The sequence below is a fragment of the Arvicanthis niloticus genome, chromosome 10, assembly GCF_011762505.2.
Source record: "Arvicanthis niloticus isolate mArvNil1 chromosome 10, mArvNil1.pat.X, whole genome shotgun sequence".
Classification (NCBI taxonomy): Eukaryota; Metazoa; Chordata; class Mammalia; order Rodentia; family Muridae; genus Arvicanthis; species Arvicanthis niloticus.
Genome location: NC_047667.1, coordinates 8,237,633 through 8,263,181, shown reverse-complemented (window position 1 = coordinate 8,263,181; position 25,549 = coordinate 8,237,633). Strand labels below are relative to the sequence as shown.

Here is a 25,549-nt window from a genome sequence, read left to right as displayed (position 1 = left end):
AAAGGTGAAGAACTCTCAGTGGTAGGGAGAATATAGGCTGATTGTTCTGTTATACAATGCATTCTGGGAAAATATACTTTCCTTTCTGTGTAAACTGTTTGTGATGGTTTGAATGAGAAATGACCCTCATAAGCTCATATATTCAAACACACGGCCCCTAGTTGGTGGTGCTACTTGGGGAGTTTATGGAGCCTTTAGGTAGTGCCCTGCTGGAGAAGGTCCATCACTGAGGGCAGGCTCTGAGAACCCATTGCCACTCTCAACCTCCAGTTTACTCTCTCTGTTCTGTGTCTGCAAAAGATGGGCTCTCTCAGCTCCCTGCCCAAGCTTCCTGTGTGCTGTGTGAGTCCTTTGCTATCATGGACTCTTCCTCTGGAAGATGACATCTCTTCCTGCCTGCTGCCACACCTCTTCCTTCTACCATGATGGACTCTCACTCTGGAATTAAAAGCCCAAATAAACCCTTCTTGCCCTCCCTCCCTCCTTTCCTTTGTCCCTCCCTTTTGTTGTGATATTTTATTACAGCAACAGAAAAGTAATTAACAGAGTATTCTATTCTAGTTTTCCATTTCCCTCTGTCTAGATCAAGGAAACAAATAGTATTCCTTTTTGGAGAATCAGAAACAAAAGTACTACTATCAGTTGAACAAGACAATAATTACCCTGGGTCATAACCACATGCAGCTAGGACCTTTGGTGAACCAAAATAAAAGCCATAGATGGGTAGAGGTTTTATTGATTGTTTTTCATTTCACAAAGCTGTCCAACTTTGGGAATCACCTGTGAGACTTCTTTTAAATTCGGGTTCTCTAGATTTTTCCAACTTAATCAGCATCTTCAGAGGAAATATCCATCTGTCTATCTTTTTTTCTTGTAAGCATCCATGTAATTCTTATGATGAGACATGTCTGAAAATCACAAAGCTTGTGACCATGCTCTATTTCTTTGCCTGGTGAGATGCTTACCACCAAGCTTGACAATCTGAGTGTAATCCCAGGGCCGCAGGATGGAGGAAGAGACCTAGCTCACGAGTCATCCTCTCACCTCTGTGCACGTGAGCATGTACACAGAACAATAAATAAGTATAATTTAAAATTTCTCAATCTCTTTCTCTTTTTTCCTTTCTGACTCCTGAGGGCATAGACTATGGCCTCAGCAAAAGGAAAGTAATGGCTCAACAAGCTCACCCTAGGCTTCACTTCCAGCACGGATACATCTAAGTGTGGTATTGTACAACTGTAATCTCAGCCTAACTCCAGAGGAGATTCAGATTTTACAGTCATTCTTCACTAGAGAGAGAGGTGGAGGCCTGCATGGGACACACAAGACCCTATCTGCAAACAAAAGTATACACAGGAAATACTGTGCTAGGGTTAAAGAGATGGCTCAGTAGTTAAAGTGCTTGCCACAGAAGTGTGACAACCTATGTTTGATGATTCCCTGGGGTTCCACACAGTGGAAGGCCAGAACTGACTTTCTCCAAAAGTGTCCTTCACTCACACCGCAGCACACAGACCAGCACACACACACACACAGACACAGACACACAAACACATACACACAGAGTAACATACTTTAAAACTATACAGAGGTACCCTGCCCAAACCTTGCCTCTTTACATGGTAGCCACCTCACAATTATGAACTAATCCGGCTGCTCTGGACTGCTGAAGGCATGGGCTGGTGGGCTGGGAGCCGTAGACACCGTCTCAAGCAGGCAACACTGCTCTAAGTTAAACTGTTGAAGTCTTATCCTGTTTTCTACCCAGAAACCTTTGGGAAAAGATAATGTTGTCTAACAGTGGCTAATCTAAGGTCAGTGCACACTGTACTGGCTCTGTCTAAAGTTCAAAGAACAAGGTGAGGACCGAGCAAGAGCTTCTTAGCCTAAATTGTGGCTCAGGGGATGTGGACATGGCCATTTCTTCCCATGGTGTGGATTGCAGAACTCAACACAGAGAAGGGTATTACCACGTGGCTCGTAGGAAGAGCAATGTGCACAAATGAAGAAACAGGGGCATGTGACATTGACACAAATAAAAACAACAGTTTGGCAGAATTCTTCGTAGGAGAGTAAAACACTATTTAAAAATGTCTTTCTAGCTCAGCAGAAGCCTTCACCGATGCTGAAGGTGGGAGCTGACACAGACATTTACTTTCAAAACAGGAAGATGAGCCCGGGAGTCCCACAAAGCACAAAAAAGACAGAGTGCAGCTGGGGGGGGGGGGGGACCTTCATGAGCAACAGACCCCAAGTCAGCAGAGAACAAGGTGATGTCGAATATTCTTCCCAGTGTGGCCTCAGCACGGTCACCACCCACAGCACACTTCAGTGCCCTGATTCACTGGAACAAAGATCAAACAAGAAAGGGGAAGAGAACTGAGGCAGAGGGAGGGCAAGAAGCCACTGGAGACAGAATGAAGAAGAGGGTAAGGACAGCGTGCAACACATCATGCAGGGACCTCAGTGAGGACAAGTGGGCACCGGGTAGCACTCGGTGGGAACAGAGGACCAGAGAGACACACACCTCAATCACAGAAACAAACCGCTTACCCTCCGCTTTAGTGGTAGTACCGTCTTTAAGCCAATTAAAAAACAAGGGAGGGGACAACAGGGAACAGTTAGTAACATTCAGAAAATTAAAAAGCAGAATGTTATTAGCTACTAAAAAAGCAAAATGTATACTTTAAAACAAAGCCAAAAAGGAAACCAAGTTCAGAAGCGGGGCAGAGTTGGAAGCCAGCTCAGGGGCCTCACCAGGAGCCAGGTCAGCCTGGAGCAACACAGTTTGCCTTCAGAAAGCAAAACAGAACAGTGACCCATGTTGGTGTCAGAGTCGCCAGCATGACTCATGGTCTCTGATTTGTCAATTTTATCATCCTTGGGAAAGTTCCCGTTCCCTGAAAGTTCTAGCAGGAGGAGGGGCGTAGAGGAGCCACTGAGAGTTCAGGTTCTAAGGAGTAACCCCAAGAGCAGAACCCAGTGAGAAGAAGCTAGAGGCTGTAGCAAGGCCTATCCCAACTACATGCCCAGCAGCAGCAGCAGCTGTTGTGCTGAGTACCTGCATCCAGGCCTACGTACTCCAAGTCTTCCCTCATGTGTCTGGACTCTAGAAGTTTGGAAAAGGATTATCAGCTTTAATGCTATACTTTTCTAAGTCAAGTGTCTTGTCAATCTAAGTGGGACCTGGGCACAGTCTCAGAACTATGTGCTACTTCACTTTTTGCTGAAGTAAAATGTGGGGGTGGGGTGAAACCAAGGAAACTAAAGGCAGGATTCTTATGGGGAAGGGAGAGAATACTCGATGCTGCAGTCTTGTCTGGAGAGACAACTGTGCTAAGAGAATGTCCTCAGCGATTCTGAAGGTTCATTTGTCTGTCACCAGACCAAACTCCTGGGGCTTCCATCTGCACTGAGGAAATCTACTGAGGTCTGAACTAAACACTGCTGATGTATACAAGATAATCCTGACCGTAGATTCTCTAAAGGCTGGCATAAAAACAGTCAAGCCAATGTTAACTAAAAAGACTAAAGGGGAGCCAGGCACATCTTGTGGGAGGCAGAGGCAAGTCATCTCTGAGTTAGAGGCCAGCCTGGTCTACATAGTGACTTCCAGGCTATCCAGGGCTATACAGTGGGACCCTGTTTCCAAAACAAAAACAAAACTAAATAAACAAAAACCAAAAGTCAGAGTGGATCAAAAGTATTGACACCCTGGTAAATACTTAGATCTAACTTCTTTACCATGGGAAGGAACACCTTTGGCTTCTTCCTTGACCAAAAAGTACTAAGCAACACTTTCACACTTATACATTAATGGAAGAATAGTTACCATGAGGAAGAAGAGAGCCCATACTGAGCCTCTTTTCAAGAGAGTATCTGAGATCAGGGCAACAGAACTGCCTGAACATATGGTTGTAGGATATACATCTCTCAGGTTAATAGTGTTCTTATTTCAACTCTTTCTGCAACCTTGTAGGGAAATGATTTGCAAAGGTCACCGGCAGAGAAACAGACTCAAAGCTTGCACAGCCTGCCCGTGGTGACAGTGAACAAGTGGTACCTTCTCTGTACTGTCCTGTCTGCATACTTCCAATCTCAAAGCACTTCTGAAAATTAGCTTTATGGTGACCTTGGAATTCCCTAGTGGGCATCTGAGTAACCCAGTTTTGGTATTATGATTTAAGCTAAGTCCTCAGATTTGGGGGTGAATGACTAACTTGGAATTTACAAAAATACAATGAAATATGCCACTAGCCTGACACAGAAAAAGTGTTCAGTGTTGGCTTGACAGGCTGAGTAACACATCTGTCATTACCTTAAATACCAAAAGTTTGGAAAGTAATTAGAAACAATTTGGGGGGCAGTGTGTGGTGTGCTCCCCTCAGGCTGCATGTGGGGCAGAACACCTGCACAGCTGTGCTCGAGTTGGTTAAAGGTTTATTACTTTCATTTGCAATCTTCCTGTCATCCTCATTCTAAGAGACACTCAACCACGGGAACCCTAGTGGACCACTGAGCCACCTGGCTCAGCTCCCACCAGGAGGGAAGGGGAAAGCTAGTGCTGGCAATATGGCCAGCGGCTTGGGTACAGGCAGGACTTGCTATAGGAAAAAGGACATGAGGACCACACAGCCTGCACGCACACATCTTTACGGAACAGGCTGATACTCCAGAGAAGAGGGACATTGGATGTGACACTGAACAGAGGGTAGCTAGGAACTATCATTGAGTGCAGTTACTTATGCTTTAGAACACCCTCAGGAGTAAAGCTGCCCTCAGATAGAGAGGGAAGCTCTGTGCAAGCTCTGTACTCTGCTCAGAGGCCAGGGTCATGGGGACAACAGGACAGAGGGAGCCTGGTTACCTAAGGATGCATAGGATCCTGGAGGCAACGCTGCTGCAGAGCTGAAGGCGGTGGATCCTGAGGATGAGGAGACTTTAGATTTGGCACTGGCTGCTGCGTTCACATCAATATCACTTCGAGATCGTTGGAGAGATCCTGTTGTTGACACAGATTTGGTACTAACTGTAGAGCCTTTAATGGAGAAGGGAGAGAAGTCAGGAAGGACTGGCCATACTGTTACATACTGTGGCTCTGCTTTTCTTAGAACCAAACATGCTGGTACCCACAGGAGGGAGGAAGCAGTCACTGCCCCAGAGATGGGTTCATGCAATTCACAGAAAACCAGTGACATTGCCCGAGGGTATCTATTGTTCCACTGTTCTAGTAATGGAAAACTATAGGTCTAAGGTCATGGATGACTCATGAAATAAAATGAATGTCACCATCTAGCTACACCCTCTCTGGAAACGCACCGTTTCCCAGCTTCCGATAGCTAACAAACTGCTGCCCCCTGCTCTACGTTATGTGAGCCAAGGAGCCAAAGGACTCATGGCTGCAGAGAGGCAGGGAGAGATGAGAAGCCACAGAGCCAGATTTCTGTCTAGCCATCCTGACAAGGTAAACAACTGGCGCTGGTGCAGTGGAGCCTGGAGCAGGTAGATGTTAGGGTGACACATCACTGAGTGGAGCTGGGAGCAGGCCAGAGCTTCCTGTCGCTGAACACCTCAGGGGATGAGCAGCCCACCCAGGCCTCCCACCTGGAATTCTGTGACCTTGGTCTTACCTCTGGATGTAGTGCTGCCGGTGGGACTTCTTTTGGCAGAAAGTGGCCGGCTGCAAAATGCATGCACATGTGTGTCACCAAGAGTGTACCTTATCTGTACTCACACAACTACAACAGCAAAGTGTACCCATGAAGAATGAACTCCAGCTCTATAGAAGGGTTCAGGCAATTAATTATTTTACCAACCCCACATGTGACAGAGTGTTAACATTATGTTTGAGATGACTGATCTTTCAAACAAAACCAACCATAGTAGGGGCAGAGGTCAGAAGTGAGGTGCAGACGTGCTGTTAGGTACGTCTCATGTCTTGGATGTCTTCTCTTTCCAAATCTGTCTTTGGGCAACACTCATATCCTTGGGGACTCCGTGACACATAGTGTCCACAGCTCACAGTGCTCTCTAACTCACTATGCCATTTAAAACTGTGGTAGAAAAGGAAGAGTCTGGGCAGAGTTCACGGTCAAGCATCTCCCCCGCGGAGCAGTAGCCCAGCAGAACCAGAGTGTGCCTCCACATCTGGGGAACTTCAGCAGGTACTGAAAGCACAGCTGCAGAACGTGTGTCTGTGCAGCAAACATTCACCTACACAACACTGTGATGTGGTCGGCAAAGCCAAGGCCCTTACTTGAGACTCTCTTGAGAGCTGGAAGAGGATCGGTCTGACTGGGGCAGAGACACGATGCTGTCCGAGTTCTTCAAGTGGGACTGCAGGGCCTTCTGATAGGAGGACTCCAAAGTGTGGTACAGGTGCTCTGCTTCCCGGCTGAAGTGACTGTGGAAACCCCAGTAGCATCTAGGGAAACGACAAATCCCAGGTCTAGTCAGAGGACCCTTCTGAGCTTGAGTATACCACGCAGCATCTTTGAGAATCTGAGGCCTCCACCTAACCTGCTAAGAGGGCATGAGGCCAGAGAACTAATAAAGGAGGCATCAGATAAATCCTGGTGCTACACCTTACAGCTTAAATAAAACAGGGGTGGGATGGAAGCGGCACAGCACACATGTGGAGATGGAAGGAAAATCTGTGGGAGTCCATTCTCTCCTTCCACTATGGAGATTCCAGGGATGAACTTAGGTCAGCAGGCTGGGAGGCACTTGCCTTCACCAGGTGAGCCATCTATCTCCTTACAACTTAACCTCTCAGAGCCCCTGGCTCATTTATAAAACGGGAATGTAAAGGTTCTAACTTGCAAGGCCAGGGAAACTTGGGAAAGACAGAGCCCGAGCTACTACAGCCACACCTACAGTACAGAATGGACTGTCAGTGGCAACTTTTATCACTGCAGTTAGACATTCTTCAATTGGAGATAGCTAAAACTGACTTAAGAATACAGACAAAAGAAAAATGGAAAATCCTCAGAGCTTCTTGAAATCTGTATTGCATCATGATTAGAGGATGAGAACAAAATACAAGAAAATAGCAGCAGGGGTAGACCACTAACACACTGACCCCGAGTGGCCTGTAGCAACTAGAAATTATGTCACTTACAACAATAGGAACTACTCAAGATGAGAGCAGAGTTATGATGAGCTCAGAAATAAGAAAAACAGGGCCAGAAGATGGCTCAGTGGGTAAAGGCACTTGCTGCCAAGCCTGAAGATCTAAGTTCAAACCCGGGGATCCACATGGTGGAAGGCGCTGTCCTCTGACCACCACACACAAGCTGGCACACACACTGCCCTAATGTGACAACATGTGGGCACATATACAGACACACAAAATAAACAAATGCCAGGAATTAATTTCCAGCTAACTTAACTATAATGCTAAGTAAAAACAGCCGTTTGGAACCTGTGTCAGCCTGAAGAGCTGGTCAGCTGTGACAGCACACAAGAGACCACAGGAGCGAGAGACAGAGTCATTGTCTTTTCCGGCTGCGTAGCTGTGTACAGGGGATGGACCCAGGATCTCAAACATGAGGAAAGACTTCTACTACTGAGCTACATCAGCAGCAGCATGGTCTGTTTTTACTGATTTTTTTTAATGGTTCAGTGACCAAATGAAGGGCCTTACACTCATTAGACAAGCTCTCCTCTACTGAGCTACGCTCCAAGCGTCAAGTCAGTAGGTCTTTTTTTTTTTTTTTTTTTTTTTGGTTTTTCAAGACAGGGTTTCTCTTCTCTGTGTAGCTCTGGTTGTCCTGGAACTCACTCTGTAGACCAGGCTAGCCTCGAACTCAGAAATCCGCCTGCCTTTGCCTCCCAAGTGCTGGGATTAAAGGCGTGCACCACCACCACCCGGCCAGTAGGTCTTAATATCAAACTTCCTATAAAGCCTCCTGGCAAATGATCTCCAGGGAGGTACTGGATTCGGGGACATAGGCATGTGACTGAAGCGTTTTCAGTTCCAATGAGAGTCTGAAACTGGGCATTATCACCATGACAACCCAGGCATCAGTCAATCCAGCCCTCACTCCCCCCCCCCCCCCCCCGCGCCCACCAGGATTCATGTTCCCTAAGAAGCAACCACTTCATGCTTTCAAACACAATGCTCTGTGGCTGTCATCTCCCTCCCACCATAAAGTGGTAATGAGTACTGGGCTGTGTGGCTTGGAACAGCTTGATAAACGGACAGAGTAGGAACTGACCATGAGACAATACAAACAAGCATCCTACTGTCAACCTCAGTCCTACTTATAGTCAGCTGCACTTGGGCAACCACCAAAGCGGCAACAAACACTTAAGAGAAAGACTCTGCTCAAGTCACACTACGCAGTTATCACTAACAATGCATGCTTCAGTGACCAACAGGACTGCAGCAAGGGGATCCATACAGTAGGTCTGAGTCATAGCCGGTTCAGCAGAAACTTACTTCCTGGCTTCTATTCTTGCTTCAGAATCAGCGTCGTGTATTCCTTTCTTTATTGTTTCAGCTAATACTGATATGTGTCTAGACATTTAGGAAAGAAAAAAAAAAAAAAAAGAAAAAGAAAAACAGTCATTCACCATACAAATTCATGTGGGTGAAAACCAGTCTGTGAATCAAGCTCTAAATAGCAATGTGGATCTGGCGGCTTCACCCCAAAGTCAGTCAGGTAACATCACTTAGAGGCTAAGGAGCCCCACCTCCACTCATGCACCCACAAGGTTCCCTTTCACATCCCCACCCCACTCTCACAGAAGGATTTGGATAGCACTACTTTTAAATCACAACTACCTTCTAGCATGTGAGCCCCAGAGACACTCTACAGCCTCCCCCACGACATGAGCCTCTGTTAACAGTGTGCCTACTGCTCATCCCTCTGCCTTCTTAAGAGAGAAAACAAAGTCTATCATGGACAGGACTCGAAGATGTCCAGGGAAAAGAGTGGCCATTGATGTGGACATCATAGGAAATCTCCTTAAACAATGAAGACAAATTTTCCAAAAACTAGTGTCCACATGGCTAACAAAATACCAGACCTTTCAGACTCCTGCTCTGTTCTCAGTTGGTGGGCAGCCTCAGTTCAGCCTCCAGTGCTGGAGAGTTCAGACTGGGCCTTAGTCTTAATTCCTATAATCACTCAGATGAACTCCCTAGTGTCAATTATAACTCTGATGAAAAATGGTTGACAAACTATGACACCCATTCAAAACTGCCGTCCAACAGTACCGCCTACCGTGTCCAAACACAAATGCTCAGGAACCTAAAATTGACAGGTACTAAGAAGGTCAAAGAAAATGAGTGGGCATGTGATTGTGAGAAACTCTGACACTATACTACTTGCTACCTTTAAATTCTGGTATATAAAAGTAGTCAGCTGTAAGTCTCAATAAAGACAACTGCTGAGAACCAACAACAGAGAGAGTAACAAAACCTCTCAAGAGAGTGAAATTCCCACACAGCATCTAGATGAGGGTAGCTCTAGACTCTCACTAAGCAGCAGAACAGAACCCGCACCAATACTGCCTCCTACTGGCATACACAATAGTGCATACTGCCAGCGGGGGGCATATTAGTTTTGTTTTTCCTAAGACATGGTCACTAGCCCAAGCTGGCCTTAAACTTTCAATGTAGCTGAGGATGATTTTAAACTTTTGATATTGGATTATAGGCCCAGACTATTTAAGATGGGATAGGCTCAGGGCTTCTTACATGCTAGGCAAGCACCTACCAAGTGGGCTCCAGAAGCCATGCCACACCAGTATCTGGAAGGACGATACTCCCCAAAGCTTCTCCTGTATAAACTGGCTCAGAGCAGTAGAAACTACAGTCACTTAGCAATGCTTAGATTCATTCCTTCCTTCTGCAGGATGGAATGGACCACCTGCTCAGGCACTCAACCCCCAGAATCAGTCCAGACAAGAGTTCTGAATCATAGGAGCTCACCTTTCTAGTGAATGTGTCTGCCATTCTTGTAAAAGCAAATCTAAAAATTCAAAACAGCGCCTGGAATGTGGTAAGAAAAAAAATGGAACTTAGTAATATATCTGTTGGTGAAAATAAAACAGCTTTTGCTTAAATCAACCAATTTATCTTTTGAATAAGTAAATTTCATTTAACAGGGAAGAACAGAAAATGTGGGGTAAAGATGAAATAGAAATAATTAGAACAGTAGGTCAGCCAGGTGGTTCTGAGGGGACACACACACACACACACACACACACACACAGGGGGGGGGGGTTGCACAATTTATTAAGCTCTTTAAAATTTTGTAAAGATCTTGATATTTTGAAGGTTGAATATGTGTAACTGTAGCGTGTGTGCAACGAGGACAACTTGTGAGTCTCGGGGATGAAACTCATCAAGTTGCCGCCCTGAAAATAAAAGTCCTCTTGGACCAAGAAGCAGTCACTCGTGGTCGTAAAGGACAACTTCAAATGTGAAATTCTTTTTGTTGTTTTTTTTTTTTTTTTTTTTTTGAGACAGGGTTTCTCTGTGTAGCCCCAGCTGTCCTGGAACGCACTCTGTAGACCAGGCTGGCCTCAAACTCAGAAATCCACCTGCCTCTGCCTCCCATGTGCTGGGATTAAAGGCGTGCGCCACCACCGGCCAGCCAAATGTGAAATTCTACCCATGGGAGGAAGCCTGGTGCTCCTCTAGTTTAGAAGCTTTCGAGACAGTAAGGAAGCCGCTCCCGCCCAGGCTCACCTTCTGACTGCCACGGACTTGGAGGTACAGTTGCTGGTTATGACAGGGATCAGCCTAGGGATGTGAGTGTGCTGTGGAGTGGAGAGGAAACAGGTGAGCACGTGTAACAGACCAGAACCAGATGCAACAGGAGCCTCCTCCTCACAAGCTGACCTCACAGCACAGTCTAAAATGTCAGCGTTGAAGAAGGAAACCGAACGCCCTGAAATGTCACACAGGCCACTACAGAACTGACAAGAGCCACGAGAGACAAAGGGATGCAACATCAGCAGCAGTCTGAGGGAGGAGGCCCAACACAGTGGCTGACGGAAGCTGTCCTGACACCGTTTCAGTGGAAACATACAACGGCCTTAGGTTTAATATTACAAGGAAGGACAAGCAAAAACAGCGGGAATAACATATGATCCTGAGCAACCTGTGGGGACGGAGTGCATTCTGCGGACTTCCACGGTTCTTAAAAATACATTTAGTTACTTATTTGCTCTCGTTCATGCGTTCTCACTCCGCCCTCCCCCCCCCCTCTGTCTGTCTCTCTGTGTGTGTGTGTGTGTGTGTTGGCACATGTAAACTAGTCAGAAGGTAACTTGTGAGAACTGGTTCTCCCTCCACCACGTGGGTCCTGAGGATTGAACTCAGGCCCTCAGGCTTGCTGAGAAGCAGCTGAGCAAGTTTAATCCACACCAGTTTCAGGGTCTGCACCATGCATGAGGATTATTAACACTGCTACGGTCGGCTGCTTACGTCACAGTAAGTGCTAGAAAACTCAAGTGAGGAGATTGCTCAGCTACAGGCAAATGGCAAACAGAAGCAACTAAAATGGAAGGCGGAAGGGCATGGATGAGGGAAGAAGGGACAGAAGTGACAGAGGGAGACAAAAACCAGATGCTCTCAATAGCCAAGGACTTCGAGCCAATGGCAGGTGAGTAAGGAGGTGGATCTCAGTGACGGGTGCCAGCCCACAAGACAGCACACAGACCCCGCAGCTCTCAACGCTTCCATCCTGCGACGGTTGTGTCCCATCAGCCACCAGTGCCTCCCACTGTCTTCTTTTATGGGTGTCCCCTGACACACTTACCCGGATGATTAGCCTAACAGCCACAACGCCAGAAGTAGCCATAATTTTGGCACTGTTTGGGATTAAATTAAAGATAGTTGGCATAATGGCTTCAGCTCCATGATCAAACTTATTTCCCAGAACTGATGACAGGTGCCTGCAACAAGAAAGGACCGGCTGTAGTCACACCCTCACACACAGGGAAGCACAGAGCCTCTCAACACGTGACAGCTTTTCTTAACAGCTTTGCTCTAGGGATAAGAGACAAGGGTCGAAGACACCTTAAAAACAGACTTAAAATGTGTAAGTAGAAAACATGGCAAAGCTGTCAGCCAACAAACTTTATTGAAAATCTTCCACAGAAGTATTAAAAAAGCAAAAGACAGCCCAGCAAGACCAAGACAAACTATAAATACTAAGCACGGACACAGCACTTGCCCCCTTTTATTTTTGTTTTACATATAAAACATGATGCTTTAGTATCTGCCTACCCTAAAACTCTCCAGTCCCAATGCTGCCAGGTGCTGCGGCTACATGTAAACACTACATTTAAGTTGAGCTACAGATAAAACAGTATGGTAGTACTTGGCTACATTTCCTTCTCTGTCTGATCCGAGTACTGACAGAGTTCTGCATGATGCACAGGGCTCTCCCACTAACCACCCACTGCCCTGCACGTCCATCATTGCTACTACGTTCCTCTAGAATAAGTGTGCTAGTGCACACTGCATCCTGTAAGCAGAGAACATGAAAAGAAATCCTATGAATTCTGTAAAATTTCATCTTTTAATTAATAGTACAAGAGCGGCTTCAGAGATTATGTCAGAGTAAAATTTAAAATCTAACACATACGACATAATTGGGCAACGACTCTGAGAGCATGGACATGAGTGTTGACAGACTAGGGTATGGAAACCAGAGGTGACCCCACAGACATGTCCAAGGAGTTATCTTTAAAGCCCTAGGAGACTGTATTATAGTGTGGGTGAATGTAGCGCTCGAAGTCCTTACCCCAACGTGATACAAGCTTCCCGCACTACCTGAGACCGCAGGTCCTTAGCAGAGAGTTTAAAGGCTCCGTCCAGAAGACGCAAGTGTTGAAAGAAGTTATCGTACTCAGCAGCCCCAGCCAAGAGTAACGATCTAATCTTTTTTAGCTAACAGGACAGAGGAAAGTCAGAGGTAAACAAAATATCTAACACTGAATATACATAAAACAGCCATTAATGAAAGAGATAAACATAAAAGTTAACTGATAATAGGAACCATTTTAAAAAAAGATTTATTTGTGTGTGTGTGTGTGTGTGTGTGTGTGTGTGTAGTGGGATATATGCCACATTTGTGCAGGTGACTGCTGAGGCCAGAAGAAGGTGTCAGATCTACTGAAGCTGGAGTTACAGGTGGTTGTGAGCCACCTGGTACGGCTGCTGGGAACTCAGCTAGGGTCCTTTGTAAGAACACCAAGTTAAGTACTCTTAACTGCTAAAGTTATATCTCTAGCCCCTAGAAACCATTTTGCAAAGACAATCTGGAGAGATGATTATTACCTAATACACAATGAACAAATCAGATCACAGCCAAGACCCCATTTTAAAATGCAGCTCCCATAATAATAAGTATGATTTCCCTAAGAACCATTTTAGAGTCTATGTGCGCTTGCATCACTACAGTGTCCAGGAGCCCATGGAGGACAGCACAGGGCACTGGCTCCCAGGACCAGAATCCAAGCAGCTATGCTCTTAACTGCTGGGTCATCTCGCTAGCCCTTAATGCTCGGGTTTTGTGTTTTGTTTGTTTGTTTGCTTGCTTTTTGAGACAGGGTCTTCCTCTATAGCCCTGGCTGTCCTAGGACTCTATGTAGACCAGGCTGGCTTCAGAGAACTGCCTGTCTGTCTGTGCGTCCCAAGTGCTAGGATTAAAGGCATACGCCCCACACCCAACAGTTAGTTGCTGTGTTTTCAAAACAGAATTAGGACTGGGTGTGGTAGCACCTGACCATTAATTCCAGCATTCCATGAGCTAAAGCAAGAGATCCCAAAGTGAAGGCCAGCATGGGCTAAACAGCGTGTGCTACTTATATTTTGTCAACTTGACATAAACTAGAGTCATCTGAGAAGAGAAACTTCAATTGAGTCGCCTTCATCACACTAGCCTGTGGGCATGTCTCTGGAACTGAGTCATCTGAGAAGAGAAACTTCAATTGAGTTGCCGTCATCACACTAGCCTGTGGGCATGTCTCTGGAGCATTTTCTCAACTGATGATTGACATGGGAGGGCCTGGCCCAGTCCACTGCAGGTGGTACCACCCCTGGGCAGGAGGTCCTCCGTTATATAAGAAAACAGGTTACATTTTAAAATAGCCATTAGAAGCAAGCCAGTAAGGAGCATTCCCTCACAATCTGCTTCAGATCCTACCTCCAGGTTCCAACTTCCAAGTCCTGTCCTAACTTCCTTTGGTGATGGACTATAACCTATAATCCAATATAAAGAAATAAAAACTTTCCTCTCCAAGTTGCTTTTAGCCAGGATGTTTTTCACAGCAACAGAAAGCACATTAGGACGTAGTGAGATTATCTTGAAACAAACTCAAAAACCAAAACTCACCGTGAACAACAAAAGAAAGTGAGGTAATTTACTAAGAGGGGAAATGTACACAGGGTAACTTATGTGTCAGTATTTCTGTGTATGTGAGTGAGTGAATATGCAAATAAGCACAACAGAACCACAGAGAAGCAGCACTTACAGCATTGACTCTCTGCTCCCAGTCATGCTTGTCATCTGACAGAATTTCTCTAATTTTGTTTATAGATTCCTCGAGGTCTCGGCTGGAGTAAATCTGGAAGCAAAATTAATGTATGTTTAATGTACAGAATTAAGATGATTATTTTTAAATACATGACGTCATGGAAGAGAAACTTCCACACATGAGGAGCTCTCTAGGCATGCTCATCTTAGTGGGCCTGATACCCACGATCAACAGGAACCCCTTTGTTTGCTGCCACGTGGAAGCAACCTTGTTGCAGACATCTTTGCTAAAAACCAATAGAGCTTGTGTACAAGTGGGGGGAAAACAGCAGCCAGAGATGCAATAGTCATGTTTTTAAAAACGTATAGTTACTGAATGTGCACGGTGGGTAAGAGGGGGGCAAGTGTGCCAAGGTGCATGGCAACTTTTGGCACTCACTCCAACCTCTACTGTGAGATCCGGGAGTCAAACTCAGGTCATCCGGTCTCCTCACTGGCTCTATCACCTCGACCCAGCCCGGGATCATCTGAGAAGGAAGGCTTAATTGAGGGACTGCCCAGGTCGGCCCGGCCTGTGGGATTGCTGGGGTGGGATTGTGTTAGTTACCGATGGCTGTAGACGGGCCTAGTCCACTGTCCCACCGGGGCAAAAACTGTGAGAACCTGCGAGTGAGCTAGCAAGCACATTTTCAGCGTGTGTGCTCTACTTCATTGGCTGGGAGGGAGTTCTCTAAGAAAAAAATTCTTAAATATGCATCTTTACTTTCTGTTCTAGCTAATCACCACTGTCTCTTTTCTGTAACCTGACAAACTTACTCTACAGTAACATCTTTCCTACTCTGGAAGAGACATTGAAGGGGACCAGGACCTCTGATCTTGTTGTAATTTACAGGGCCCCCATATTTTCCCGTCTGTGCCTTAGATGTCATATAGCCTTGAGAGTTTCAGTTTCCACATTGAAAGGTAAAGATTCTGTATCCAGTGGTGTCATAGTTTGGGCATGAGTCCCCGAAGGTCCACTGTGTGAAAAGGTTAGGAGTCTGGGTGGTGTGACAAACAGGCAGTGGACTCTTTAAGGCCCTGGGTCACTGGGGAGACAATTCTAAAAGCGTTGTTATGAAAGCCTGAGCTGACCCTCCCTGTCCTCTCTGCTGGTCTGACAGGAGTTGCTTGCTATTCTAGCCAGGGCCATCTATCCAGCACCATGAAGTAACATGGACAAGGTGTGGTTCTCAAGCTTGCTCCACACACTCTGTATTTTGGGCCTCCAAAGTTATGAGCTAAATGAATCTTTTCTCTTTACAGAGTTAGCTGCCACAGGCATTTCACTGCTGTAACATAAGGCTGTCTCGTACAGATATATCTAAAAAATAAACTCTAAAGACTATTTCTATCTTGATTTAAAAAAAAAAAAGTAACTTTTAAAATCTATTTTACTCCTGTGTGCCTCTGTGTGTGTTACATGTGTGTGGGACATTTGTAGGTACCTGCAGATGCTAGAAGATGCGATTACACGCAGAAGCTGGGGTTACAGGCAGTTATGAACATCTCAATATCAAAGTTGGGAGTGAAATTCAGTCCTCTTGAAGAACAGTGAAGGCTCTAAACCACTAGGCCACTTACGGACGCACTGTGCTGGTTTTCATAGCAGCACAGAGCCGCACCCACCTGCACTACAGGGACGTCGTCAAAGGCTTTGATGAAATCCTCTTCATCCACAGCACCAGCACCTTCTCTGGCAGCTGTTAAAAAATAGTTTTTAAAACAAAGACAATGTGAACTGAACACTGTATAAAAACATCTACTACAGAATCCTGAATATACAAAACTGAAATTATATTTTGAACACCTAAAACTTAAAACAAGATTTGTCCCGTGTATGAGTTTGCGTCTGCGTGTAACTGCATGCACTGTGTGAGGGTGAACATGGAGGCCAGAGGGCATGGGGACCTCTGAGCTGACTACAAGCAGTCCCGGAACCCAACTCTGGTCCTCTGCAATCCAGCTGGCACTCTCGTTGCTGAGCCATCCCTCTAGTCCCTCAGTTCAAGTTAGTCATCAGTTCACTTTTCTCCCAAAAAGCTGTGTTAAGATAAGATGCTGTGTACACTTAAGATGAAGGCAGGCCTGAAGGCAAGCTGGCACAGTGGAGACTTCTCGGAGGGTTGGCAAAGGACGGGCAGCAAAGTGTATCCAGTCACCCTGAGACAGTTTAACCATCCTGTGCTGCCACAGGAAGAGTTTCACCTGTTCACTAATCCAAAACCCAACGTGACAGCTTCATCTTACTGTGCTCTGTGAAAAACAGTTTCTACCCTGGGGTCTGTGGTCATCCTTGAAGCCCTAGGAGTGACTTATAGAGATTAGCATGTCTACTTTCTTATTAGACACCTAACTTGGTGTTAGGGTCCTGTTGGACCTGCTAGAGAAAATAAAACAAAAAACAGGTTTAAAGACAACCCAGGGAGCAGTAAGTTACCACATGACAGCAGCAAAGCCAGTGGATGTCAGTCGCAGGCTATGGTGTGCAGTTAACCCTCCTCTGGCTTTGGCATGTGAACAGAGCACTGTGAGCAGATAGCAGTGGCCTCTGAGACCACAGGATCTGAAAAGCATCTACAGTAATCAGGACTATGGTGTTAAACAAAGAAAGGATGAAGACAGGACTGAAGGCGAGACTGGCCATCAGTGGAGCTGTGGGTGAGGGAAGGGCAGCAAAGCAGTCATGGGATCGTGTAGGAACTATCTTATCCTCTCTGCTTATAGCACTGGTATCATTCAAGGGAAGACTGAGAAGAGACAAATACATTAAAGGGCTAATGGTGGGGCGAGTGATATGCCTCAGCGTGTAAAGGAACTTGTCACCAAGCCTGAGACGCACAACGTGGAAGCAAAGAACTGACTTCCCAAGTTGTCCTCTGGCTTCCATAATCATGCCAGGGCGTGCGCGCGCACGCGCACACGCGCACACACACACACACACACAACACACACACACACAACACACACACATACACCCCACATACACGATCTTGATACCTGCTACAATGGAAGTAAATGAAACACTAAAAATATTCCCCTTGAAAATAGCTCAGAGGTTAAGAGCATTTGTTGCTCTTGCAGAGAACCAGACTGGCTTACAATCATCTGTAACTCCCGTTCCAGGGACCTTGTGCTGCAGGAACCAGATATACACACACACATTCAAGCAAACATCATATACATAAAATAAAAGTAAATAAACTTTTAAAAGTAGTGAAGCTTGTGTTAAATAAACATAAACTCAACAACAAAAATTTTAATAGCACTCAAAAATCTTCGGAAGAGGCCGGGCAGTGGTGGCGCACACCTTCAATCCCAGCACTTGGGAGGCAGAGGCAGGCGGATTTCTGAGTTCGAGGCCAGCCTGGTCTACAGAGTGAGTTCCAGGACAGCCAGGACTACACAGAGAAACCCTGTCTCAGAAAACCAAAATAAATAAATAAATAAATAAATAAATAAATAAATAAAATAAAATCTTCGGAAGAATGACAAACATAAGCACAGAAACACAGGCCTTCCTGTGGCCAACAGTGCAGGCTGGCAGGGCTGGAGAGGGCAGTGGTGCCTTTTGAATCCAGTCAATATACTGTGATTTCAGGACAGATCACCAGGGAGCAGCACTCCTAAGGTCTTCTGTCACCCAGTGCTTTTCTACTGCAGGTAGTCCAGTCACCACTGTGGGATTCTACCCACCTTTACCCTCAATCCCAAGACACAATCCCATCAGTGAGCATGGCTTTAAAGCAAGTGGCTACATGATGTTTTAGAGGTAAAGAATAAGAAACTGGAGCGTAAACTTAAAATGTGACAGCAAAATGAGCTGTCAGAGGTATAAACAAACCAGTCAATTTAATCTAAGACAAGAAGTGACTGGGGAGGTTTCTAAGGACTGACTGACTGACATCACTAGGTTTGTGCACTAAGTGCCTTTACCTGCTGAGCCATCTTCCTTGGTCTCCTCATGTTTATTTACCCAACCCTCACGCTGATCTTCACAAGGAAAAATGCTACCTGAATGAACAAATCATATTTTCCAGATTTCAGTCTGGCTCTGGTCTTAACAGATTTGGTAAAAAGACCAGTGGTCAAGGCAAGGCTAGATCCAGACGATCAGTGTTTGATCTTGGGGCTGTGCTTTCCTTTGTGCTGTCTGACTCTGACTGGCTGGCCTCCCAAGACGTGGTGAGTACCCAGCATCCTAAACCAGCATCACCAGCTTGTCAGCATCAACAGAGCAGTGGCAGGCCAAGCAAGATCGTGCACGCACAGGGACACAGTAGGCAAGCACTCTTGATGAGGACCCCAGAACACCATACAGGATATGCTCTTACCTGAAGACTTAGATCCAAGACTGGATGACATGAGCCTACGGGTGGTCCCCATGCTAACATTCCTCCGGGAACTTGATGGAGCCTTGGACGATGAGGAGCTGGCAGAAGAAGGTCTGTTGCCATCAACAGAATCTTCATCATCAAAATTTTTATCTGAAAAGGAAGCACATAAGCCATTGTTAGAAAATGGTATGTTTTCACCTATACACAGAACAATCAGTCTTGAAAATAATGCTTTGCATCTGGAAGTAAGGTCCTGGCAAAGCTTAGAATGCGCCTACGAAGTCCATTGCTTACCTTAGAGAGCCAGAACACTCTCCCACTGCAATGTGGAAAACATCCGACCCCTTCTCTATGCACGTGTTTTTAGTTGTATTGGGGGTGTAGGGGGGATATGAACATGTAGGCACACAGGGTACACATGAGGACAGTCTCAGGTGCCTATCCTCACCTCCCACCTTGTTTGATAGGGATGCTGTCTGTGTTTTCCAATGGCTGTCTCTGGCTCCCACCTCCACACACGAGTGCTGGGATCACAGAGGCCCATGCTCTCTGTCCAGATTTCATGTGGGTTCTAGGGCTTTGAAATCAAGTTGTCACACTTGTACCACGAGGGCTTTTACTCACTGAATCTCCCTAGCCCCATTTTTTTTCCAGTCTCCTCTCTGAACAGGGCCTTGCTCTGTAGCTCCAGCTGGCCTCAGACTCATGATCCTGAGAGCTAGGACTACCAGTGTGTCCCACCATACATGGTACAATGCATTTTAAGAAAAATAGCTGAATAATACAACTTTTTGAAATATTTCAACTTTTCCCATGTGGTAGAGTATTTTTCATAAAGCAACTTATAACGGTTGTAAGGTACTTTGTGAGTGGAAATGCCCCACCGAGACACCAACTGTCAGGCAGTTTAGCCGAGTAATATCTCACTATCAGAAATAGGGTTGTAAACTGGCCAGATGGCTAGGTGGGTAGAGCCACTCACCTTCAAGCCTAATGACCTGAGATGGATCCCCAGAACCCATATCACAAACAGAAAGACCTCCACAAGTTGTCCTGACCTCCACAAGTTGTCCTGACCTCCACAGAACACCTTGGCACCCTACTTGTGAGCATGTACTCACACATACACACAAAATAATAAGTAAACAAATAAATGCAAAAAAATTAAAAGAAGTAGGACTGTAACAAACACCTTCCAATAAGTAGTTTGCCACATTACTTGGTCAATCAGCAAGAAAATGCTTACTAATGTACTAAGTTTATCTTCTGAAAAGCCACATAAATGTCCACTTTCCTGGAAACTCAGGTGCCTAGCTAGCTCCACACCTCTGCTGACACCGAATTAAATTATCACTTACAAACATGTCAATTAGACAGACTGGCAAAAAGTGTGTTTTCTAGGCTTCATTTCCTTTAATGAAGCTGATTTTTAAAAAAAAAAAAAATTACACTATGCATGTTTAAACCTTCAAACCAGCAAGGTTCATTATCTCCTTGGTTGCATTCAAAATTTGAAAGAAGAAAAAAACCCATTATCTATGGTTCCTAAAATTCAACCTACTTATCAACAGTTTAAATTTGTTTGATTTAATGTATTGATTCATTTTTATATGTGTGTGACCATGCACGTGTCACGGTGCATATATGGTCAGAGGACGGCTTTTGGAAATGGTTCTCTGTTCCACTGTGGACTGGGGAATGAACTCGGGGTGTCAGGCTTGTGCAGCAAGCATTTCACCGCTGAGCCATCTCCCCAGCTCTACCTGTAAACATTTTAATGATGCAAAATTAAAGCTTGTGTATCAAATTCCAAGGGCTTATGTAGCAAGTGTGAGTCATTTAGGATGCTAAAATCACCTTGGAGTGAATAAAAATAAAAAGGTAATCTATTATCAGCCAGGTAATAGTGATTTCCAAAAAGCATAGAATATACTGGAACCAGATGTCATGTGCAACGTTCCCGTAAGAACTGCACAATCAGACGACAAAAGCTGCAGGGACTGGAGAACCGGCTCCGGGGTTAGGGGCTTGCAGCACCCACAGTTGGTTGCTCACAGCAGTCTGTAACTATAGCTCCAGGGCACTAATGCCAGCAGGTTGGAGAACTTAAACACACAACAGCAGAATTCAATCACCATTAAAGAAACAAAATATGCTTTAAAAAGAAGGAAGAGAAAGAAAGTTGGAGAGCATCATGAGACAGAAGAACATGAAAATGGACTCCCAGCAGGATGCAGTAGGGGCTGAAAAGCTATCAGTAACAACAGTCAGATCTTTATTTGATGAGAAAAATATGCGCACAGATTCAGGAAGCTGAAAAACAAATAAACAAAGACACAGCGGAGAAAAGACATTTGCTGTTTTGTTTCCTTGCTGCTGCTGCTGCTGCTGCTGCTGCTGCTGCTGCGGTAAGACACTCTGGGGCGATGAAACTTCTGCCGAAGCAACCGAGGGAGCAAACTATTTCTTCTTACACTTGTGGACCACAGTCCACCATTAAGGGAAAAGGTAGGAAAAGGCAGAAATCTTATGCAGAAACCAGAAAGGAACACTGCTTGCTGTCTCACTCTGGCTCGCTCAGGACCCTGCTTAGCTAGCTTTCTTAATATAACCCTGGACTGTCGACCTAGGGATGGTGCTGCCCACAGTGGGCTGGGCTCTTCTACATCAATTAAAAAGCAAGACAGTCTCCTAAAGATAGGCCCTCAGTTGAGGCTCTTCTCTCAGATGAATATAGCTGTGTCAAGTTGGCAACTAAGGCTAACTAGGACACACACCAGGACGGCCACTGTGCCAATTGCTTAAAACCAGTGAAAGTCTGAGAGCAAAGTGCATTACAGGCCTTGTGAGGACAGGCACCAAGTGACAATGGAGCACACAGTGTCCTGGTCAGAGAGAACACAACCATGTCTGAAAAATGGTGAAAGAAATGAACTATGTAGTGTTTTTAAACCAGTAAGACATTTTAGGAATAAAGGCAGGGACCAGCAGGGTGGCTTGGTGGGTGAGGGAACTTGCCCCCAAGCATGACAAAATGAGTTCCCACTCTGTGACTCATATTGTGAGGGACAGCACCTCCCCATGTTGTCCTCTGACCTATGTACATGTGCCATGGCATGGGCACACACATATAGGTATATGCATAAAGAAAGAAAGAAAGAAAGAAAGAAAGAAAATTGAAATCAAGAAGAGAGGCAAAATATATAGATATAAAAAACAAAATGTTGCCTCCAGCAGCTCTCGTCCAGGAAAGTTTACAGGAAGATCTTCAGACCAAAGAAAAGAACAGCAGTTGGAACACTGGATTTACACAAAGAAATAAAGGCAGAAAAATACATGAAAATGTAAGACTTTCTCCTCAGATCTGATTCATTTTTTATTCTTTCCATTTTTTCCTTTCTACATAGATGACAGGCTACTTAAAGTAAAACTAGGAGCTAGTAACACCGGCTTCTTCAAGAGGACCCAAGTTGGATTCCCAGCACCCGCATGGTGGCTCGCACCTGTCTCTAACGTCAGTTCTACAGGATCCAATTCCCTCTTCTCACTTCCTTGGGCACCAGGCACACACATAGTATACATATGTATATGAAGACAAAATACCCATACACATTAAAGAAATACATTTTAAAAACAAAACACAATGTTCATATCTTCTATGTTCTGGGTAAGTAACTTGTTGGATTACAGAAGCCATAATTGGGCTATCTATCGCTATATTAGATTGTCACTACACATACACACACAAACTTTTAGAGTACTAAAGGTTTGAGGAAGATAAGACACATAAAGTGTGAAGAAAACAGAACTATTGTATTTCTATCTTCAAGGGTATGTTTTTAAAAGCTCATTATCTCTGGGAAGGTATACCTACCATGGCCATTATCTGAGGAGATGCCCTCTGGGTAAGAAACGGAGGAAGTAGTGTTTGGACTCTGCGTAGGGTTTTAACTGAGCACCTGTCCCTATGTGGTGTTCTACCCACCTCTGGACAAACCTAACAGCTCACTTATCTGGTTCCCTTAGCAGAGCAGAGGGCCAATTTCAGGGGGCAAGATGGAGATGCAGGGGCTGAGGGACGTGGCATTAGGGAGAGGTGGCAGTAGTCTACCACTGGACACACTGAGGTCACAGAGAAACTGCTAAACTCAAACCACTTGGAATCCAGGACAGCATGCAGGTCAAAGGACATCTGAGAAATGTAAAACTGTAGCAACAGGCACTCCGAACAAGGGCACCAAACTTCAAAGTCAGTGTTTTCACCTGAGCCACGAAGCCAGCAGCCCACTAACTGGTCCTTCCTGTGTCAGCTGGAAATTCATAAGAACACAGGAAAATCGTGTACTCATTTTGCAGATCCACAGCGGGTCACAGTGTTTTAAATCAGAGAACTTGATCTGAGAGGGTGCTCAGGGGTAAAAATATCAGTCCATGATTGGAAAACTGAACTAAATAGCTTTAAAGTTTAACCTAAGTTTCTCAGACTTTTCAAAACTTAAAATCTAATTAAAGGAAGTTGGAGCTGAGGAGAAGGAAGGCTCAACCAGTAACATGCATCCCCGGAACACACTAAAAGGTAAAAGAATCCATGTGTGGTAGTATGTGATTTAATCCCAGCTCTAGGGAGGCAGAGATAGATGGCCTCGTCTAATCAGCCAGCCCTAGGCCAGTTAAAGACCATGTCTTAAAAATGTGAAGGAGGGTTGGCAAGGTGGCTCAGCAGGTAAAGACACTTGCTGCCAAGGCTGACAATCTTGAGTCCATCCCTGGAACACATATGGAACTGATTACCACAAACTGTCCTCTAACCTCCATGTATTCCACAGCATTTGCCTATGTGTATGAGTGCAAACACACACACACACACATACACACACACAGACACACGTTAAAACACAATAGGCAGCACCTAAAGAAAATTGACCTTTGGCCTCCATAAATACATGTACCCACCCCCAAAACACACACACACACACACACACACACACGCACATCAAAGGGCTGCTAGGCCCAATTAATCTCTCTCACTCCCCACACACATACACACACACACCATCACTGTTGACTGCCCACCAGAACTTGATGGTAGAAGACACCACACACATCAGTCACAGCATGGAGCTATCAAGTTAGTACTGACCAGGAAGCCTCCTCCCTGTTGGCTAGTATTAGGAAGTGCTACAAAGGCTGCTGGGGGCTAGCCCTAACTGAAGACCTATGGCAGCTGACGGCTTCTTGGGGAGGGAATCATTTTTCCTAAGAGTGGCTCCTCGTTCACTGACCATGGTCAGTGTATGGCCCATCACCCAGAAATATAGGGGACGCACAAATGGGAGTTAACGAGTTATTAAATTAAAAACAAAAGACCTCAGGTTGGCGGGGAAGACACTGATGCACCTGAGCAGATTTAAAGAGAAGCTGGAGGTAAATATGATCAAAGTATAATGTATGGATTTCTAAATAAATAAAATATTAAGCTTTTCCTGAAGGAGGAAGAGGGAGGGAGGCTGAGCCATCAGAAAGGTGCCTAGTTTCAGTAAACTAGGAAAGTCTCATCTGTAGGAAGCATCACTCCTTAAAAGGCAAATAGGCTGTTTGTATAACTAAGCCTGTGACACAGCGGCTCCACAGCTCTCCCAGATACAGAGACACAGAGTCCTGGGTTCTTACTATTTCAGTATTGCTTAACTAAATTACAATGCACACTGTTCTCTGATAGTGACTGTTTTGTTTTGTTTTTGTTTTTGAAGATAGGATCTCACTATGTAACTCAGGCTGTTGTAGAACTCACTATATACACCAGGCTGGTCTTGAACTCATCACAGAGATCTGCCCGCCTCTCTCTGTTCTTGCTTCCCAAATGGTGTGATTAAAGGCATGCACCACTATGTTTGGCATCTGATACATCTGGATGGTTTTGGCTAAGTAGACACCAGTCAGTTCAGGACTGCTTCTAGAGCTTTCGCCACTGCCAACATGTAAACATGAGTATTTCTAACTGTGCAAGCTTTGCTATCACAAAGGTTAAGGTTTTCCAAACAGTGTATGCTACCCACAAAAAATCTTCCTGCAGAAACATACCTTTGCCTGGCCCCAAATAAAGGATCCATTCTATCCTCAGCCAGCAGTGGGAACACGACCACAGCTATTCCTGCTGATAGTCTAGGCAGAGGAACCTGGAGTAAGCTAACTGAAGCCTTCCGGCCCCAGCCACCTTCGATTCTTCAGTCACCTGAGCCTCATCTCTCCTCTCATAGCCCTGGGACCAGGCCTTCTAAAAAGACTTGACAAGTCTCCACAGGGCGGCAGTGGAATCCTTTCCTAACCCTCCAGCAACCCACTCCTGGTAAGACCATTCAAGATATACTTGAGTAAAGACTATAGGTCTGCCTGATTGTGGGAGACCATGGCAAACCAGTGTGCCTCTGAGAGCTACTGGGAGAAGATGAGTTTAAAACACAACAGAAAAAAATCCTGGAAAAACTGAAAAGGCCCGAGTATGCAGTCATCCATGAACTTAAACCCAACCAGTGGAAGGAGAGACACCAGCACAGCACAGTTACCTGAGAACGAAACCTTAACCAGGAACCAGGCAGAATGGAGGCATCAAGCCATAAACATTTCACATGGCAGAAATAATGAGAAAGGGTGAGAAAGATGTCTTAGCAGGTA

General features: G+C 45.3%; 1 protein-coding gene across 26 annotated transcripts in view; it reads right to left on the bottom strand.

Annotated features, from left to right (window-relative positions):
* The window catches only part of Clasp1 (cytoplasmic linker associated protein 1), a 222,816-nt gene that overhangs the window by 96,121 nt on the left and 101,146 nt on the right, over window positions 1-25,549 (bottom strand). For 13 of the 26 annotated variants that reach the window (XM_076941003.1, XM_076941008.1, XM_076941010.1 and 10 more), the window contains exons 9-19: window positions 18,875-19,027; window positions 16,170-16,243; window positions 14,500-14,592; window positions 12,768-12,913; window positions 11,778-11,913; window positions 10,703-10,773; window positions 9,941-10,000; window positions 8,444-8,521; window positions 6,257-6,424; window positions 5,631-5,680; window positions 4,868-5,038 (exon numbers count right to left, since the gene is read on the bottom strand). In XM_076941003.1, the coding sequence (XP_076797118.1) occupies window positions 4,868-5,038; window positions 5,631-5,680; window positions 6,257-6,424; window positions 8,444-8,521; window positions 9,941-10,000; window positions 10,703-10,773; window positions 11,778-11,913; window positions 12,768-12,913; window positions 14,500-14,592; window positions 16,170-16,243; window positions 18,875-19,027 (1,200 nt within the window). Of the gene's footprint in view, window positions 1-2,553; window positions 2,578-3,061; window positions 3,110-4,867; window positions 5,039-5,630; window positions 5,681-6,256; window positions 6,425-8,443; window positions 8,522-9,940; window positions 10,001-10,702; window positions 10,774-11,777; window positions 11,914-12,767; window positions 12,914-14,499; window positions 14,593-16,169; window positions 16,244-18,874; window positions 19,028-25,549 lie in introns of all 26 variants that reach the window. The other 13 variants (XM_076941001.1, XM_076941002.1, XM_076941004.1 and 10 more) reach the window with 3 other exon arrangements.